At 38.2% G+C, this 18,453-nt stretch overlaps 1 protein-coding gene across 1 annotated transcript in view; it reads right to left on the bottom strand.

Moving 5' to 3' along the window:
• Positions 1-2,826: 2,826 nt before the first annotated feature.
• The window catches only part of TRHR (thyrotropin releasing hormone receptor), a 37,418-nt gene continuing 21,791 nt past the window's right edge, over positions 2,827-18,453 (bottom strand). Inside the window, exon 3 of the mRNA XM_066372492.1 lies at positions 2,827-3,546. Within this exon, the coding sequence (XP_066228589.1) occupies positions 3,133-3,546 (414 nt within the window). The 3' untranslated portion in view covers positions 2,827-3,132. The remainder of the gene's footprint in view (positions 3,547-18,453) is intronic.

Here is an 18,453-nt window from a genome sequence, read left to right as displayed (position 1 = left end):
GCAACCTTTACCTAATTACCTCAGGTGCAAGATCTAATCAAGATACTCAGCAATTAATGAAATTAGAAGTAATAAGACAATTCAAGGACCTATATTAAGGGAGGTCCTTAATGATATTACTTCACTCCAGAAGCAATTTTTAATCTAGTTCTTTATTTTTCATTTTATAGTATATTAAGTTTTGATTCTTTGTGGAAATACTTTAGGATTTAATATAGCATGAGAGAGAATACCTTAGGAAGTTATCTCTCTTCTGTGTAAACCCAAATATCTATTGGCTATTACATGAAAGCATTTAATTTTGTTATGGCATTTGCTTTAGAGTTGAAACACTGAATTGCATTCTTTTGAATTTCCCATGTGGTCTAAAACTAACACATTATTAGCAAATACCTTTTTAAACACTAAAATGGAAAAACTGGGCTCATATATTAAAATTCAAGAGGTGGTAAAGGTATATTGTATCCTGTGCATAACATGTAAGAAAATGATTATTTTTTTCAACATCTGATATTGCAACCCTGTAAAGTATATACACAGATATTATTTAGGCCACCAGGCCATAAGAATTTTAATTAGCATGCTAGCTTAAAAAAAAAAAAAAAGAAAGATATTTTCTCTCCTCAGTCTTTATACCATTTAGGGAAGCTTTATTGATCCCTCATCCCTGGTCTTATTATCAAAGATATTAAGCCTGTTAATGAGATTGTGATGAAGATAATGTTGGCTAAGGACCTACCAGCATGTCTGAGACATGATACTAGTTTCTTTCCCTAATGAAAAAAATCTAATCTATTTCAATCCCCTTTGTTACCTTTGTTAAGCAATTTATTTACATGTGTGTTTGTTTGTATGCATCTGCATATGTGCTTGTGTGGTTTGTGGTTGGGTGACTCTGTTGCTCTGTCTATGTGATGTCAAGATGAACATTTAATCCAGGATGCAAGTCAGTTAAAATAGATTTCTTAAGGTCATGCAGGTAGACTTTTAGGGTATTTATGTAAATATTTGCTTGCATTTGTTCCCTGACAGTGACAGGATAAGAATGTCTTTCTGAAGTAGATGAGGCCAGTTTTTACAAAAGTATATTCTGAAATGAGGTTCTTGATGGCCAAGTCTCTATGAAACAGCATTTTAAAACTGAAGTTTTATTTTACTTTTTTTTTTTTCCTGCTTCTTTTCGAAGCTGGAAACAGGGAGGCAGTCAGACAGACTCCCGCATGCGCCCAACCGAGATCCACCCGGCATGCCCACCAGGGGGCGATGCTTTGCCCCTCTGGGGCGTCGCTCCATTGCATCCAGAGCCATTCTAGCGCCTGAGGCAGAGGCCACAGAGCCATCCTCAGCGCCCGGGCCATCTTTGCTCCAGTGGAGCCTTGGCTGCAGGAGGGGAAGAGAGAGACAGAGAGGAAGGAGGGGGAAGGGGTGGAGAAGCAGATGGGTGCTTCTCCTGTGTGCCCTGGCCGGGAATCGAACCCGGGACTCCCGCACGCCAGGCTGACGCTCTACCACTGAGCCAACCGGCCAGGGCCAAAACTGAAGTTTTCAAAACAGAACAATGTATTCTTTACTAAGAAGGTGGGATAAGTAGCATTAGCAATTTGGTTCTAGAAAAAAATGCACAGAAAAGGATACAGGCTAGAGAGGGAAAATTCCAACCTATGGAACACTTAAAGGTACCCAGTACTTACTGACCCTGCCATTAAGAATCAGCTATTATTACTGAAACATCACCAAGAGCAATTTATACCCTCAGAGATGCTGATTGGCCAAGTCTCAGTAGGTGAGTTATTTGAAAGGGATTAAAGTAAGACCAGACACTATGTCCTGGACAAATTCACATTCATACCCCTCTAATAATCACTGGAACAGAAATAGCAGGTCTAAGTCATAACTATAAAGCAATATTGATTGTGAGTTGTTAGCTCTATTGAAAATAAAGCCAACAGAATTTTGCACTGCTTTGATTTAAACTGTAAATAAAATATCGCTAGCATTTGGGAAAAAAAATAAAGAACCTACAAACAGCAGGCAAACAGGAGAAAGGACAATCATAGGTGAGTTAAAATCTGTAGGCTACACACTGCTCAGAGGGGAGTCTTCATCTGGAAGTATAATGATCAGGCTTCGACTGACTTAGACTAGCAAGCAAGCTTTCGAGAAGGTTCCTGAATTTTAAGCTAGATTCAGTTAGAAGGATTTATTCATTTGACATGGCTCAGTAGTTTATACACAAGCATGCTTGCTCTAAAAGGTTTTTCTCTCTTAAAACTTTTAGAGAAAAATAAAACTTTATTTTGAATACTTGCTATTGTCTCGGCTATATTTTTCAATATGAATAGTGTGAGTTTGCAGCTCACACTGATTTAGCCTGAATAACTTTCATATCATCCGTCATTTAGGAGGCTGGAACAGTTGATAAGAGCTGGATTTGTCTAAAAATTAAATCTACATTTTCTCATGCTTTGTAATTTTGGCAATTTTGTGGTTTATTTTCCATTAAAGTTAGAATGGTAACTGTTTTGTAAGATATAAAAATCATCTTAAAATTTTAAAACCATTATGACATTTGCTTTTGTGTTTGTTTTAGTATAGTGAATACATTTGTCTGAAATCTCATTTTTACTTAATAAGTAAAATATGTTTTTCTGTTTTTTACTGTAATCTCAGGTATTCATGCTATACCACTGTACTTTGTTGAAATGCTAAATGCAAACATTTGCATGTTGCAAAATTATCAAATACACATATAAATAACTTGGGGGGGGCAGTTGAGAAATCACATTTAATAGAGTTACCATATTATAAATAATGTAAACTAATGTCTAGATTTTATCTAAACTATGTAGCCCCTCCAAAATAAAATGAAATTCTCAAATTAAATGGAAAGGGCTCCACTCTCAAGTCCCACCCTTTGGCTACTTCACAGATCTCTCCATTTTCTGTGATATTAGTTTTGTGATTCTAGAAGGAAAGCATGAGTCCCTCTGTGGGTTATGGCCTGTTGGGCCTGGCTTTGTGAGAGTCCTGGGAAAGACTTGATCTGCTCTGTCTTTGTATAGGAGTACTGGCCTTTTCCTCTCCTGGGTTGATAACTACACAGGTTTATTTTGTGGTCCAGTTCCTTCTAACTCATGAATCAGCTTGGCTGAAGGTTATTTCAGAAGCCAAGCAGGTGTCATCAAAAGACATTTTCGTGGCCGACAAATAAGTATCAGTGACAGTGATGCCATCTTGCTCTGCGCTGAAGTGATCTGACTCCTTAATGACACTGTAATTGAGGGCCACACTGTAGTTAGCGGGTTTCTCCACTGGCTTCTGCTTACAGTTGCAGAGTTTTCTGAAGGCTGCTCGGAATTTCTGGGACATGAGGTTGTAAATCACTGGGTTGATGGCACTGTTGAGATAAATGCAAATTCTGCAGAAGAGCAAGAACCAATTTTCTTGGAAAGGACTGGAGAGAAATGAATTGACAACCACAAGAGTCCGGTAGGGCATCCATAGAAGGGCAAACAGAATTACAACCACTGCCAGCATCTTGGTGACCTGTGGAGAGAGAAACAGAGAGAAAGGCAGTGCAAATGGAAATGAAAACAAAGAAAAGCAAAAGAATGGACACAATACACCCCTTCCCAAACCTTTAGTCCCCAAGATGTAGTCTGAGATGAGGATTTAAGTGTAGGCAGTTTATTTGGGAAATGGTCCCAGGAAACCAGATTAAGGGCATGGAAGAGAGTATCATAGAGGAGGAAAAGCCAAAATAGGGTGTGTATTATTGAAATGGTTCTACTGTGGGCAATGGCAGATCAAACAGTGCACTTCAAGGTTCTCTGCTCAGAGGAAGCGAGGCAGGGGGTTTATCCACTGCTGCCCTCTCCCCTTTGTTGAGGCGTACTTTTAGGAGCTTACTGGTCCTACCCTTCTAGAATTCTCCTGCCTGGAAACTCCTGGGGGCTTTAGAAAGAACCTTGAGGCAGAAAAGAATATAGACAGTCAGGGGAAAGCAGATACTTGAAGTGAAACATTCTCTCTGGGCAGGAACCATCCCACTGTAACTGGCTGAAATCGGTCCTGCTAAGAGAACATGACACAGGATATAAGAAATGTGTGCCTGCAATAAATATTAGGAGACTTACAGTCCAATCCCATCTTTACTTACCTTATACGTGATCTGGAGAAATAATCTTAAGCTTTTGTATAGATCCTCTGTACAATGAAACCAATATTGCTCCCCTATATCAAATGAGGTAACAGAACAGCTTGTAAAGGATAAAGTGTCTTATGCAAAAAAAGCCAACAATATTGAATGTCTATGTGCCAGACACTATACTGGGTGCTTTACAAATATGATCACACTTTAAACGCGTAAAACCCTCCAAAATAGGTATCATAGCCTCCATTTTTCAAATTAGATGATGGGGGTACAGATGCTGGTAGGTACTGCGGCAGGTGTCACAGAGTCTTCAAACTAGATTGTAATCCACATTAGCAGGAATCCAAAGCTTCTGCCCTTTACACTGCACAGCTTTCCTTCAGGATAAAGGGAGATGGAGGCCAGAGAAAACAAACTCTGGAATTTTTAAAAGTGAAATTAAATGGGAGATAATTGAGACCAGAATCCACTCAGCAACCCCTGACTGGAGCCGATGCTCAAATCAACCAAGCTATTTTTAGCACCTGAAGCTGACACTCAGACCAACTGAGCTATCTTCTGCTCAGGGCCCACACTGGAATCAATCAAGCCACTGGCTGCAGAAGGGAAAGAGAGAAAGAAAGGGGAAAGAGGGGGAGAAGAAACAGATGTCTCTTCTCCTGTGTACCCTGACCGGTAATCAAACCCGAGATGTCTGCACAGCAGGCTGATGCTCTATCCACTGAGCCAGCGGGCCAGGGCCAAAACTGTGGAATTTAATGTGGTCCTAAGTACAAGCAATGCACAGGAGCTAGGACAATAGGTGGGATGAGGTTTAATATTAAAGATTGCCCAGAGACAGGTTATTAAAGGGCATCATTTAGCAGATTCTTCTGTCTCACTTACCTCCATGCTCAGGGAAAGACTGGGAATTGGCCTGGATTCAGAGCTAAATCATCTGGCTTTGACTTTCTAAGTGGTTTTAAGACCTTCATAACATCATTCATCTGTATTTGTGTTTCTACACCTGGAGATATGTCTGATCCTATTGTTTCTTTTACTTCATAGAGATATGGGGGGAAATAAAATAGTGAACGTGAGAAGGACTTTGAAATGTAAAGTGCTGTGGAAACATTACCCTTTGACTAAGGACAATATAAAGAGCCCACAACACTTCAACAATAGGAAGGATAGATTAAAATTGTAGCAGTGATTATCTTTGGGTGGGGAGATAATAACCGATTGCTTTTCTTCACGGGCAACACTTTACTCATTTAAAAATAAGGTTTTAGTTATCTTTAGTCTCCAATAGAGTTTGAGAAATTTCAGCTTCCTTAGCCCATACTGTCTAGACGTCCTGAACTTAAAATATACCCAGCAATGCAGAAGGAACTGATTCTTCCTCCCTCACCCCCCCCCCCAACCAACCTCTCAGCTCTTTCACTGGAGCCCCCACCAGCAGCCTCTCTTTTGTTCTGACATTGAGGGAGATCCTGGTTTTAGAGAGAGCTTTTAAAAGCTCTTTAATGTAGACATAAAGATTCCACCTACATCTAGACACCTACTCTGTCAGTGGTATCTCCTATAAATTCAATTCCCAACCTTGTACTTAGTCCTGGTCATAGAATCCATCTTAGTCTTTTGTATGAGAATACATGCCTTTTCCCCTAACACTCTGAATATTCTGATAGTGGGGCTCTATCTTACTCTTAACCATATCTCTTCCACCCCAGCTCGGAGCTCCTCATGAGTCCTGAGTTGCAGAGGTAATGTTGTCATTCTTCGTGGGTCAATATTAATAGCCTCCTTCCTCGGCTCTCCAGATATCAATTGCTATTAGAATTCTCACCTTTGGGTATACTTGGCCTTTATCTCTGTTTGAACCACCACTGTCTTTTTGAATGACTCCTACCACTATCTTGCAATGGCAAATAGGAGCTATCTACCTGCTCTCAAGTGACTATGCTTCCTCTGCTTCCAAAGCTGTTTTTTATCACTTTCTGGAAGCTTTCTTGTCCTCCATTCCTCACCATTTGAGGAGGTGAGCTTTCATACCTCACCATTCCCTGAGCATCTCTGCAGACTCAATGCATGTGGGATAGTTACACTTCATATTGTGCTCACTGGGCTGTTGAGAAGTTTTTCAGTGAGTTGTGATTTTCACATTGGTTGATACCAAGTAAGGCATTCCAGAGATGCTGACTTCCTTTAGAGATAAGGAGAATCTATTTAGTCAAGAGGTTAATTGAAGCCTGATTTTTCCTAAGCAGACTTAAGATTTTGAGTAAATACTTGGTCCCAAGAAATCAAAGGGTTAATTCAGTGATTGATAAATATTCTGAGCTTTGGAAGGCACTATAGTAATTATTATCTTTATTGTTATCATCATCGCTCACACTTCCGCCTTTGTTCCAGGTTCTCTGACATCAAGTTACTGCTTCGCATTGGCCAATATCCTTCCGCTTCCTGCCAAGGACAGCATTGGAATCCCTGGCTTGATTTACAGTTAGACTGCTGCCATCACTTCTGAGTACTGCATGATGGCCCGTCACAAAGATATGTAAACATTATCTTATTTAATGCTTATAATAACTCTATCGGTAAGCCAGTATTAGCTCTATTTTGTATATTAAGAATTTGGGGTTTAGGGAGTATATGTGATAAGGATACATGGATAGTCTCGACAGAGCAGTAATTCAACGTAAATCTACTTAATCCAAAGCCCATCCCCCTTCCTTTATACTTTGCTCTCCTTATGAAAGTCTTTCACATTTCAGCGATGAGATTTTTACTGTGTTATCCCTATCATAGTCCCCAAAACATTGAACTTCATCTAAGACTAACCCAACAAACTCAATGCTGCTAAATTTCTGAATTTTAAGGTTGTATTTCATATATATCTTTATATCTTTCTCTACACTTGTCAGGTGAAGCACTGAATCCACATTGAATAATCTACTCATCTGTTTTCACTTACTATTAGTGGGGGAGCAATTTTCATCGTCTCAAAGAAGAACAAGATGTTTTGAGGTTAGAATCTTTGCCATGAGCTTCCACAGCCTCCCATTAATACTTTGACATCACTCCCCAAACTTTTTATTGCAATGAGCTGTATTTGTCTATCTATCCAACAGACAGTGAGCTTCTTCAGGGCCAGGGAAAGGTTATTTATTTCTCTATCCTCAGGGATTTAGTGCAGTCTGTTACATAAGAGAGTCTTTAATAAATGTAGAATAATTTCAGGCATTGAAAGAATTATTTCAAAATTGTAACCATGGACTTTTTGTGAGTTTCAGTTCTCTAATATATTGTTAGAAGATTTTTGCAAATATTGTAATTTTTAATATTAAAAATCCTTTTAAATGAAGATGGATTCATTGGTAAAATAAGTCCTTAATAGATTTTTGGCTTTTTATTTGAAATATATTTTCAAAACTTTAAGAAAGTTGTGAAATAAAACAAAATGATTTTCTACTATCAGCCAGAGAAAAAATATGTCTCCACTGGGATAATAGAAAATACATTTAATCCCACTCATAATTATCTTTAGTTAATTTTAAGTATCTTTGATTGATTTCATCACATTCTAAAATGTTCCCAGGTTTTTAGTGTAGGCGTAGCTTGGATTTTAGCACCTCTTCTTCAGGATGGGAGGGAAAACTCAGACAGGAAATGTCCTGGAGATTGTTTTTCATACTCAATTAATTTCATGGCGGTTGCTGAAGCTTTATTTCTGTTGTTATTCTTTATCCCCAATAAAGACACAAAAGTGCTAATGTGAAAATATTTTGGGCCATTATTTTTAAGCATTGCCATTTGTGCCATGACAATGTATAGGATATGCAATTGTGTAATAAACTGTCCTCTTTTCAGAAGCCTCTAACCCTGGATGGAAGTGTCCTTGAGAAATGTGATGTAATTGATCATCAAGAGAAAAGGACCTTACAATATATTATTTGATTGGGAAGAAATTTGTTCATTCATGTTAAGAGAGTCATTTGCAGCCATACCATGTATATGTCTGCATCCTGGCCATTGTGGATTTGATGGTGATGCAGAGAAACGTCACCAGTGGTTTCCTGTACCTTGTCCTTTGATGGACAGTTCTGATACAGTGTGATAAATGCTAAGACAGAAGAGATTTGGGGTTCTATGAAAGCACCGGATCTGGACTCGGGGTTGAGGGGTAGATAACGAGGCCCTTCCGGTTTCAGTGACACTGAAGGCAAAATCTGAAGCTCAAGAGAGGCAGGAAGAGTGGTCCTTCAGAGACCCGATGTGCATGATGGTCAGGAGGCAGAGGGTAGCAGAGCGTATCATGAGGACCGGAGGTAATTTAGTCTGCAAGTTCCAACTGCAGACCCTGTAAAGAAGTGGAACTTTCTTTTTCTCTGGGAAGCTTGTAGAAACAAGAACAAAAGCCATCATTTTTACATATGAGGTGATGTCACACTATGTAGGGTGCTTGGTTTTCCATTGCTGGGGCAGAAGGAAGGATGCAGCTGACAAAGCAGACAAAGAGAACCCAGGGCAGAGGTTTTCTGAAAATGGCGGCTGCCCGGAGCCGTTTGTCAATCAGGAAGTAGAGTCATTTTTGTAGAGTATATTGAAGGCCAGACAAGGAGGTATAAAAATCAGTTGCTTAAAATGTAGTGTTGAACGAGGATGCCAACAGAGATGGTTAAGGAGAAGAGCAGAGTGGGAACAAGATGGTCTAAGAGCTGGACGAGATTCTGCCCTTGACCACCATTGTGAAAGGTTATCTTTTCTTGTGAGGATCAGGTTGAAAATTTGAAATCAAGCCAGTCTCTCTCTCTCTCTCTCTCTCTCTCTCTCTCTCTCCACACACACACACACACACACACACACACTCACACTCACACTCACACACACACATATATATTTACTCCTCATTATATTTAATTATGTGAAATAGTGGCATATACTTCCCATAAGTTTGGATTTTGTCCTTCTCGACTCATATTTTTGTCATCTCTATCACCTTTGTCACTTTTAGATAAAGACCCTATTTAGGATTTTGTTTTTTTTTTAATTTATTTATTTTTGAGATAGGCAGGGAGAGAAAGACAAGAATATTGAGCTGCTCCTGTATGTGCCCTGACTGGGGAATCAAACTGGCAACCTCTGCGATATGGGACGGTGCTCCAAATAACCCAACTATTGGACCAGGGCTTAATATTTTTTATTTAAAGATAGAGAGAGGAAGGAGAGAAAGGGGATGGAGAGGAGAAGCATTCATTTATTGTTCCACTCAGTCATGCATTCATTGGTTGTTTCCCGCGTGTGACCTGGTTGGATATCAAAAACCCACAACCTTGTTATTTTGGGGCAATACTCTTAACCAACTGAACTAATGGGCCAGGGTGGGATTTTTCTTTATTTCTTTTTTAAGAACAGGGTGGGCTGCTATCTGACTGTTAAAGCTGAGACCATGGTTCCTTTAGTGGGCACAAGCTCAGCTCTGCATAGCTGTATTGCATGTGGAAAACTAGAAGCTAACTAGGTTCTCCATTCTAGCCTGCCAATAAACCTTGTATGGCTAGCTACCATCACTTTTACTAGTACTATGACTTTTACTACAAATCCTAAAACTGTTGACTAACATTGCATGTTCCTTTTGTTTTAAAAAATATGTTACATTTATAGAAAAGTTGCAAAAGTAGTACAGAATTTCCATCTACCCTACCACAAACTCCACCTATTATTAACAACTTCCATTAACATTGTGCATCTGTCACAATCAGTGAGCCAAATGCAGACTGATAGCTTTGATATGGAGTTAACGCTATACTCTATTCAGATTTCACTAGTTTTTCCCTGATGTTCTTTTCTGTTCCAGGATGCTATCCTGGATACCACCTCATAGTTAGTGGTCAGATCTCCTGATTTCCTTTGGGTTGTAAAGATATTTTAAAGCTTATTTTTGATGGCCTTGCTAGCTTTGAAGAATATTGGTTATGTATTTTATAGAATATACCTCATTTTGAGTATGACTGATATATTTCTTATGATTGGAATAAAGTTACAGATTTTTGGAAGAAAAGCCACAGAGATCAAGTATCATTCTCAACACAACGTGTCAAGGATGTCTGCTATCAATTTGACTGATGTTAACTTTATACATTGCTTTATTGCGATACGGTGTACGTATAATTTAATCCACCCACTTAAATGTATAATTTAAGAGATTTTAGCGTATTCGCACTAAAATTAGATCACCACAATCTAATTTTAGAATATTTTTTTCACTTCGAATAGAAACCCATACAATTAGCAGTTATCCTTCACCTCCCACTAGGTCTCCCCAGCCTCAGGCAACCACTAATATACTTTATTTTCCATAGATTTTCCTGTTCTGAACATTTCATATGAATGGAGTCATGGAGACTTCTGTGCATGGCTGACCGTATTCCTTTAGCATAATGTTTTTAAGTTTCACATGTTTTAACATGTATCAGTACTTTATTGCTTTTGTGTTTAATAATATTCTATCACATATATATATATATATATATATATATTACATTTTATTTATCCTTTCAGTTGTGTGATTTCTACTTTTTGTGTATGATGAATAATATTGCAATGAACATTTGTGTACCAAATTTTATGAGGATGTTTTAATTTTTCTTTGGTATATTCTTAGGAGTAGAATTTTTGGGTTATATATTGCTTTTAAATTATAAAGCATTCAGAAATACTAAACATTTAATCTTTGAAGTAATTCTAAGAGGTAACTATTACTATAATACCTAGTAAAAAGTATAGCTAATTTTACAGCTATATTATGATTGAAGAAAAATATAGAGTAAAAACAAAACTAAAATAGTTGAGATGCATTCTTAGGCTGCTTTTTGAAATTTAGAGAAAAATTACAAGACAGGCAAACATATATTAAAGGAAATGGATATTTTTTGAGACAATTATTATTTATTTATACTAATAAAAACTTTAGTTTATCAGACAAGCCTATTTTGGGATGGGTTCAAGAGAAGATGAGAGAAAAAGTAGATAGTGATTATAAACATATTTTTTGAGAGTTTTGCTAGAAAAAGACATAGAGAAATAAAGGGGTTGCCAGAAAAAATTAAGAGTCAAATTAACGCGTGTGTGTGTGTATTTTTCTGAAGTGAGAAGCAGGGAGGCAGAGAGACTCCTACATGCTCCCGACTGGGATCCACCTAGCAAGCCCACTAGGGGGCAATGCCCTATCTGGGGCATTGCTCTGTTGCAACTAGAGCCATTCAAGCACCTAAGGTGGACGTCATGGAGCCATCCTTAGCGCCCTGGACAACATGCTCCAATGGAGCCTTGGCTGCAGGAGGGGAGGAGAGAGAAAGAGAGAAAGGAGAGAGGGAAGGGTAGAGTAGCAGATGGGTGCTCCTCCTGTGTGCCCTGGCCAGGAATTGAACCCAGGACTTCCACATTCTGGGTCAATGCTCTACTACTGAGCCAACCAGACAAGGCTTAAATTAACTTTTTTAATATAAAAAAATTACAGCATTTTTGTTTGATTAAGCAACAATCCCATACAAAGGGGGAAATTTATGACCAGAGGGAGAGAGAGGCGACATTTGGAGAAACTACATTCTTGACCAGGAAATAGCATCCAGTATACAAGTGGCAGGGATAGCCTCTTCTCAAACCTATACACAAAATTACTTTTTGACATCTGTCTCTTTTTTCCTAGCCAATCTTGATCTGAAAGATCAAAATAACACAGAAGAAAAAAGCCCTGTCTTGTCAATACCCTGAATCTTGAATGGAGCCTTGGGAGCAGTTAATTGTTTAATACCTTGAAATTAACAAAATACTTTCACTGTCATTAAATTATTTTGTGTTCCTACTTCTATGAGACATGTAAACAGGTGTTATTACTCCCATTTCATTGATGGGAAAGTGGAAACTCATAAAGGTAGAGATATAAAGTCATACAACACATTAAATAGTAAAGCTAGTTATTGAACAAGGTCTTTAAACTCTAGAATCCAGGTTTCATCTGATCATTACAAAAATCAATATATATTGGGAGTTGAAGGCTTCTAGTTGTTGTAAATAATGTTTATTAACTATTTGGAAAGAGTAATATTGCTGGCAAGAAACATTAGTAGGCTGGAATCATGGTTTTTTTGTTTTGCTTTGTTTTGGTTTTTGCCCCAAATTGGAGTGCTATATTTAGAAAATACTGATTAGGGAGAAGAAAGTTGTCATAACAAAGCAGATAGAAATCCTTCACACCAATCTATTTCTTAGGAAAAAGACAAAAAGAAAATTTAAAATTTAAAAGCAATAAAATAGAAGAAGAAATAAAATGGAAACTTCTATTTTTGGGGGGTCAAGGCCCAGTTACTAGCATGTGATTTATAAGGACCTGGTTATATGGGTTTACAGATGTTCTGATTCATCATCCGACATAGGTTGATTAGTCTGACTAGAATTCACAGGATGTTGATTGATACTAAATTCTCTGGGAGATTTAGTTAGAATTCTTGTACTGATTCAAAAATTTTTTTTGATTTTATGTCTGGTTCAGAAAAAATTTTGTGCATGAGCATAGGTCTTGCCATTATCTAGACATTCTTCCTTGGGAGATAAATTACTATGTTAGTAAGAGACAGAGTGTAGTGGATATAGAAGAAAAGGCTGGAAACGGCAGCCAGCATCTTGGTTTCACAATCCATCCCTGACTCTAAGGAGACCAGGAAGGTCATATGGTGTTATGTCCAGACCTTGTTTTCTAGAATCAGTATATGTCCAATCTGGAATCCTCTGAAAAGTCTCTGCAGTTCTAAGATTCTTAGAATATCACATTTTCATGTTACTAATGGTAACACAATCTTCAGACATGTTTATGATTTTTTTCACATACTTGGGTTTTGTTATTTGGAGATTATAAAGCCAAGCAAAGGGAAATAGTCCCCAGCGTATACATAGGCATTCCTCAAGGTGTTGATAAACCATAGGAATAGATTCAACTCTTAATCACAGGGATTGTTAGGAATCCTCTTAATTGCTGCATTCACAGGAATGATGCAGTTTCCTGAAGTGCTGAAGAAGTTACTAGAATTGACTTTAATTTCCTATAGCTATGAACATGTTGCATTCCAGACCCAGAATACTGGCTTCCTCATCTCTTATTATGTTTTCTTTTGAAGTTCACTATAATGGAAATGTTGAAGAAAAGGAGTTATAGAAAGATATAGGGGTATCACTTTTAGAAAGAAAGCAAATACATCCTTTTAAAGGAGTACTGTCAATCTAACCATTGAATCTATATGAGTTTTAAAAGGAGTGATCAGGCAAAAGTTATTTAATAAAAGGTAACAGAGCCCCATTCCAACATTTAGCTGCCATTTAGTAGCAGGATATCTAAATTTCAGATCCAGCTTAAATAGTGAGAAAGTGTTTTCAGTACTAAAAAGGTAAAGCTATATTACAGAGGGTGACAACCACTTCAGTAAGCTGATCTTTGAAGAATATTTACCACTTTTAAAATCAAAGCATCATAGGAGTTAACTATAATTGTGAATAGGCTCTTTGTTAATTTTGGATTCCACATTTTATAATACCAAAGCTTGATTTTTGGCTTCATGAACAAAGCAAAACAACAACCAACTTTTATTGGATGTCTGCTGCACAGAAAATTGGGAGAAGCCCTCAGTGCACATGCCCACCACATAATAAGTGCTCAATGCACAGCTGACTTATTGTTGAGTAAATACTTATTTTTCACAAATGTTAAAATATAATTGTAGAAGTATGTGTGGGTTTACAGCTCTTTAAATTAGCAAAATGCTCTCCTTCCCAATACTCTGGCTGAAATAGCCCGGTTTTTCAGAAGCGTATTTCCATCTGGAAACATTTTCTTGGTTACTAAATACAAAAACCATTAGCTTTAATATTCTGATGCCGTTCTTTAAGGGTAACAATATGTTCTGCGTTTGGAGTCTGTCCATCTTCTTCTGCATTACTGTATATTAACAATGTGTTCTATTACCGGGAGTACTTTGCTTTCAGATGACCTTCAGCAAAGTGATCAGTGACCCTTTGTATTTTGTTACATTGATTGAGCCAACTGAAGGGTAAACTTGACTAAACAATTACATATGTCTGAATTCAGCCAAGTTCCTACACTGATTAAGGCCTCTGGGTTTTTCCTCTGGTAAATTTTTCTGCTTTGTTTTGACTTAGTGTCGACATTAATTTTTAAAAGACAGTTATAATTAATATGGGGTGCTTCATATCATGGAGTGAGATCATTGGTGGGGCTTGAAAATTGAATAATGGGGCCAGAAAAGGGCTTAGAACCAATTCAAAGTAAGATAAAATATAATAAAAATAAATAAAGTTAGAGTGGTGATTCATTGTGGAGTGATCATGGACTGTCATATCCTGTGTTGTGGATTACTTATAGAATTTTGGACAAGAAGCCACTCAGAGATGCTAATGTGTGGGTTTTTAACTCTATCTGTCAACTACAATATTTTAAATGTTCCATTCAGAATAGTCATTCTGGCAAGAATTATGGAGAACTTTCTGGGCTTTGCTCTGATTAAATATGCCCATGAAAGTGTTAGCAGAGATTCAAGGAGAGAAATTTTGGTTGTTTTTGGTGATGCTTGAGGAAGGAGAGCAGCAATTAAGAGTAAAAATGGTGATATAAGATTTTTTAAAGTGTAAATTATGTAAGTGAGGTATATCCAGTGAAATTGAAAAAAAATTTCTGTACAAATCTAGGGGTGCCGAGGAAGGTAAACGTGTCAAACAGAGCAGTTTCCTGACTGAGACATTTGTGGGGACAGGAAACTGGACCCTGCATTCCAGTGGGGTCACAAGTTGGCACTTCTGTTGGTACAACGCAAAAGCATGAATGACAGCCAAAGGAACAGGAGGGCATACTTCCATGCAGAACAGAACATGACACCTCCAGTTCTCCAGTAAAATTACTAACGTTTCCAAATGCCAAGGTGCGGGCATTTCTTGAGGAAAATGGACAGACCACTGCACCCAAGTCGGATGTGGGGTGAGGCCTGAAAGCCTGTACTTTTCTAAAGATCAAAGTTAAAAGCTCAGACACAACAGAGGTGGCAGGAAGTGGTGGAACACTGAGCTGTTCTGGTTAGTGGTTCAGGGCTCCCTTGAGAGAAAGACCCCGAGTGGCTGTGAGCCTCACTTTCTGAGAACATCCAAGAGTCTGTGTTGCATGGAGGATGTGTAGAATTTCCTACCATATTTCAACCTAAAACGAGATGAAAAAAAAAAAAGTATTCCAATCTAACAATAGGAACTAACAGATGAAAGAGCATTAAGGTATATGAAGTGCCTGCCATGTGCCAGGCACTGTGTTTGGTATGTCCTACTGTTTCTGCATATTATAGAGAATAAGACCAATGCTAAGAAAAGCCATATGCTAAAGAATAAAAGCCCCACTTTAAGAACATGTATATTTAACTCCAAAGTCTCTTCTTTACTATCATATAATAACTTGACTTTGGGGAAGAAATATATTTTTTTCTGAAGTTAAAGGTTGGAATTGGTGAAGTCTATATGTGAGAATAAAGTAGGGAGAAGGAAAGACTAATTTTAATTTCTACCCAAGGTTTGTTGCCTCAGCATCTGACAAAGACATTTCTGTTCACACTGTGGCACAAAGTCCTGATAAAACATGTTTTTTGAATGTTTCTGATTTCAAGGTTTTTCTGCCCAGAGCAGAAAACAGCTGTGTGCTAGGTAACATTTGCAAACAGACTTGAGGATTAGATGTAAAACTTTCCACAACACTAGCAACTATTATAGGGTGAAGGTGCCAGTATTGATTATAGGCTGGTAACTGCGGATGATGAAAGGCTGGCTCGTCTCTCGCTGCTTGGATGGTTTCTCATTCACGGGAGGCAGATATCTGGAAACACACTGGGAAGGGAAAAGCTCAGCTGGCAGAACTGGGATTCAAAATGATAACATCTCCATTTAGAAAATAAAACATTATTCCGAATTCTTCCATGGAACAATGCTTCAGTTCATCTGCTGTGGGTTATGTGGGCTGTTTAGCTTTTTCTAAATGTTCTGTCTTCCAGGCAAATTATTGGTGAATGGCTGAGCATACGGACAAGCTTGCCCTGATACGTCTGCTTTGGTTTTCTTACCTTTGCTCTTTAGCATTTTATGTTAACTTCTCCTGTCATTTTTGTCATTGGGACCAGACCTTAGAAATTCTGAATGAAGTGTCACGTCTGGCTCTGTGCTGGGAACCTAGTTGCTATCTGTAATTCTTCCACGAAGAGATCGATCCTTTCTGAGGGCCATATTTCCCATTCTCATCTTTCCGCTGTGCCCCTCTGGCCACTGGGAAGGGTGATATTGCAGACAGTGATACAGAGAAGCAATTCATCAGCTGTTCACGCAGCGAGGGAAGGAAAATCAATGAGAATATTTTAAAATGTGAAATGTGAATGATGGAGGGGGAGGGAGGTATCTCTAAGTAGAAGCAAAGCTCTAGAGGCTGCCAAATTTTTAGTGGGCATTGAGTAGTTTAGCTTCTAAAAGTCTTGGACAAAGTTCCATGGGGCTGAGCATACCTGGTAGGCAGCCAACTCCTTCTTTCTCTGGGTGTCTCTGGGGGGAGCCTGCCTGTCTGTACCAAGCTTGTGCCCAGCTGCAGTTATAGAGCTGACTTCCTAGCTGTCTTCAAAGAACTCGCAGACACAGTCAAAATGGTGGTTGTTTATCTCTCTCCTTCAGCAAACCATACATTCGGCACTGGCCACTGATTTTAGCTTTCTGATATGCTGAACGCGGGACTCCAAATCAGAAGACCTGGTGTGAAACCCCAGCTTTCCCACTCATTACCACTCAAAGCCTGCTGAGTCTTGGTGTCTACAGTTAATATGTGAAAATACATTTGAGGATTAGTTGCAAGGAGGATTTAGAAACACTTTGGAACATACACTGTAATTTTCTGATATAAGGGCTATTGAATTTTGTAGCGTATCTTGAAATCTGCATCCCTGGTGAGGGGTGCGAGGTTTATGACTCTGTGTTAATGGTTCTCAATAAAAAGTATTTAATTGTTCATTTAAAGTGCTGAGATATCTCATCTCTGGGAAAATGTAGAGGATTTAACTAAATGGCAAAGGAGACTCTGATAACAGAAATAACGATACTCTATTGAGCACTAACTATATTGTAAACATTGCGCCAGAAACTTTATTGATTATTACTTAATATTTACAGAATTTATAATGTAGGTATTCAGTTCATTTTAGAGATGAAGAGAAAGACATCCAGGGAGGTTACTATTATAGAGAGTAGTGGGAGCTAACCCTTCCCCAAGTTACTTTCTCTCCTACCTCCCTGTTTATTTCATCTGCACTAATAGTCCCATTCTGAAAGGATCCAGCTGCTTCATTTGTTTACCTATTTATGCCCTTTTTTCCTCCCTAGAATGATGGCTCCTGGAGGATCCCTGCCATACCCTACCTGCAAGAAGCAACATGCAGATCTGCTTGGAAGGAAGGAAGGAAGGAAGGAAGGAAGGAAGGAAGGAAGGAAGGAAGGAAGGAAAGGAAAAATTCATTCACTATGCTATTGCTTAGCACTTTCAGCCCTAATACAAATATCATTTTTATTTTGGGTCTTATTTGTCTCCTGACGTTTAAGAACTTGATGGCAGAAATAACATGTATTGTCTATTTTCCTCACTAGCCACTAAAACCAGGTTAAGCATCAAAAAAGTGCTTGAAGTTAAAAATTAAAATCAATGTATAAAAAGTCAGTCTCAAAAAGGGGCATGATAGATCAGACTAGAATTCAGGCGAAGAAAAATTTCTGGTGAACTTTATTATTCTGTTATTATTCAGTCTGTTATAGAAAAAGAGAATTGTTGGATCTATTGTTATGAAAAACCTAGGAAATATAAAAACTTAAGAAGATGCTAACTCAGTATGATTTATGCTGAGTTCATTTCCCATTTTTGGACATTGATTAATTCTATGTTAATATATACCAAAGTAAGTTAGGATTTGCCACCAAAGGATACAAATTTTACTTTGACAGGCATTCTTGTTCTGTCTTACCTGTCTCCTTTCATATTTAATCATCTGTAGCTTCTCTGTCACTCATGAAGCTGCAGAAAGCTTTCTCTCTAAATGTCACTTTGCATCTTAAATTTGTATTTTTACATCAAAATCAAGGATTCTCCCACATAATGGGCAAAGCTTTTTCTCCAGGGGATACAGAATCATGATAAAGGCAGGGGAAACACTAGCTGCTAATGTAGACTGCCTGTAATAAGCTTGAACTTT

The sequence above is a fragment of the Saccopteryx leptura genome, chromosome 3 (genome assembly GCF_036850995.1).
Source record: "Saccopteryx leptura isolate mSacLep1 chromosome 3, mSacLep1_pri_phased_curated, whole genome shotgun sequence".
In the NCBI taxonomy this organism is placed as follows: Eukaryota; Metazoa; Chordata; class Mammalia; order Chiroptera; family Emballonuridae; genus Saccopteryx; species Saccopteryx leptura.
The sequence above is the reverse complement of the archived record's forward strand: the minus strand, read 5'-3'. Positions and strand labels throughout refer to the sequence as shown.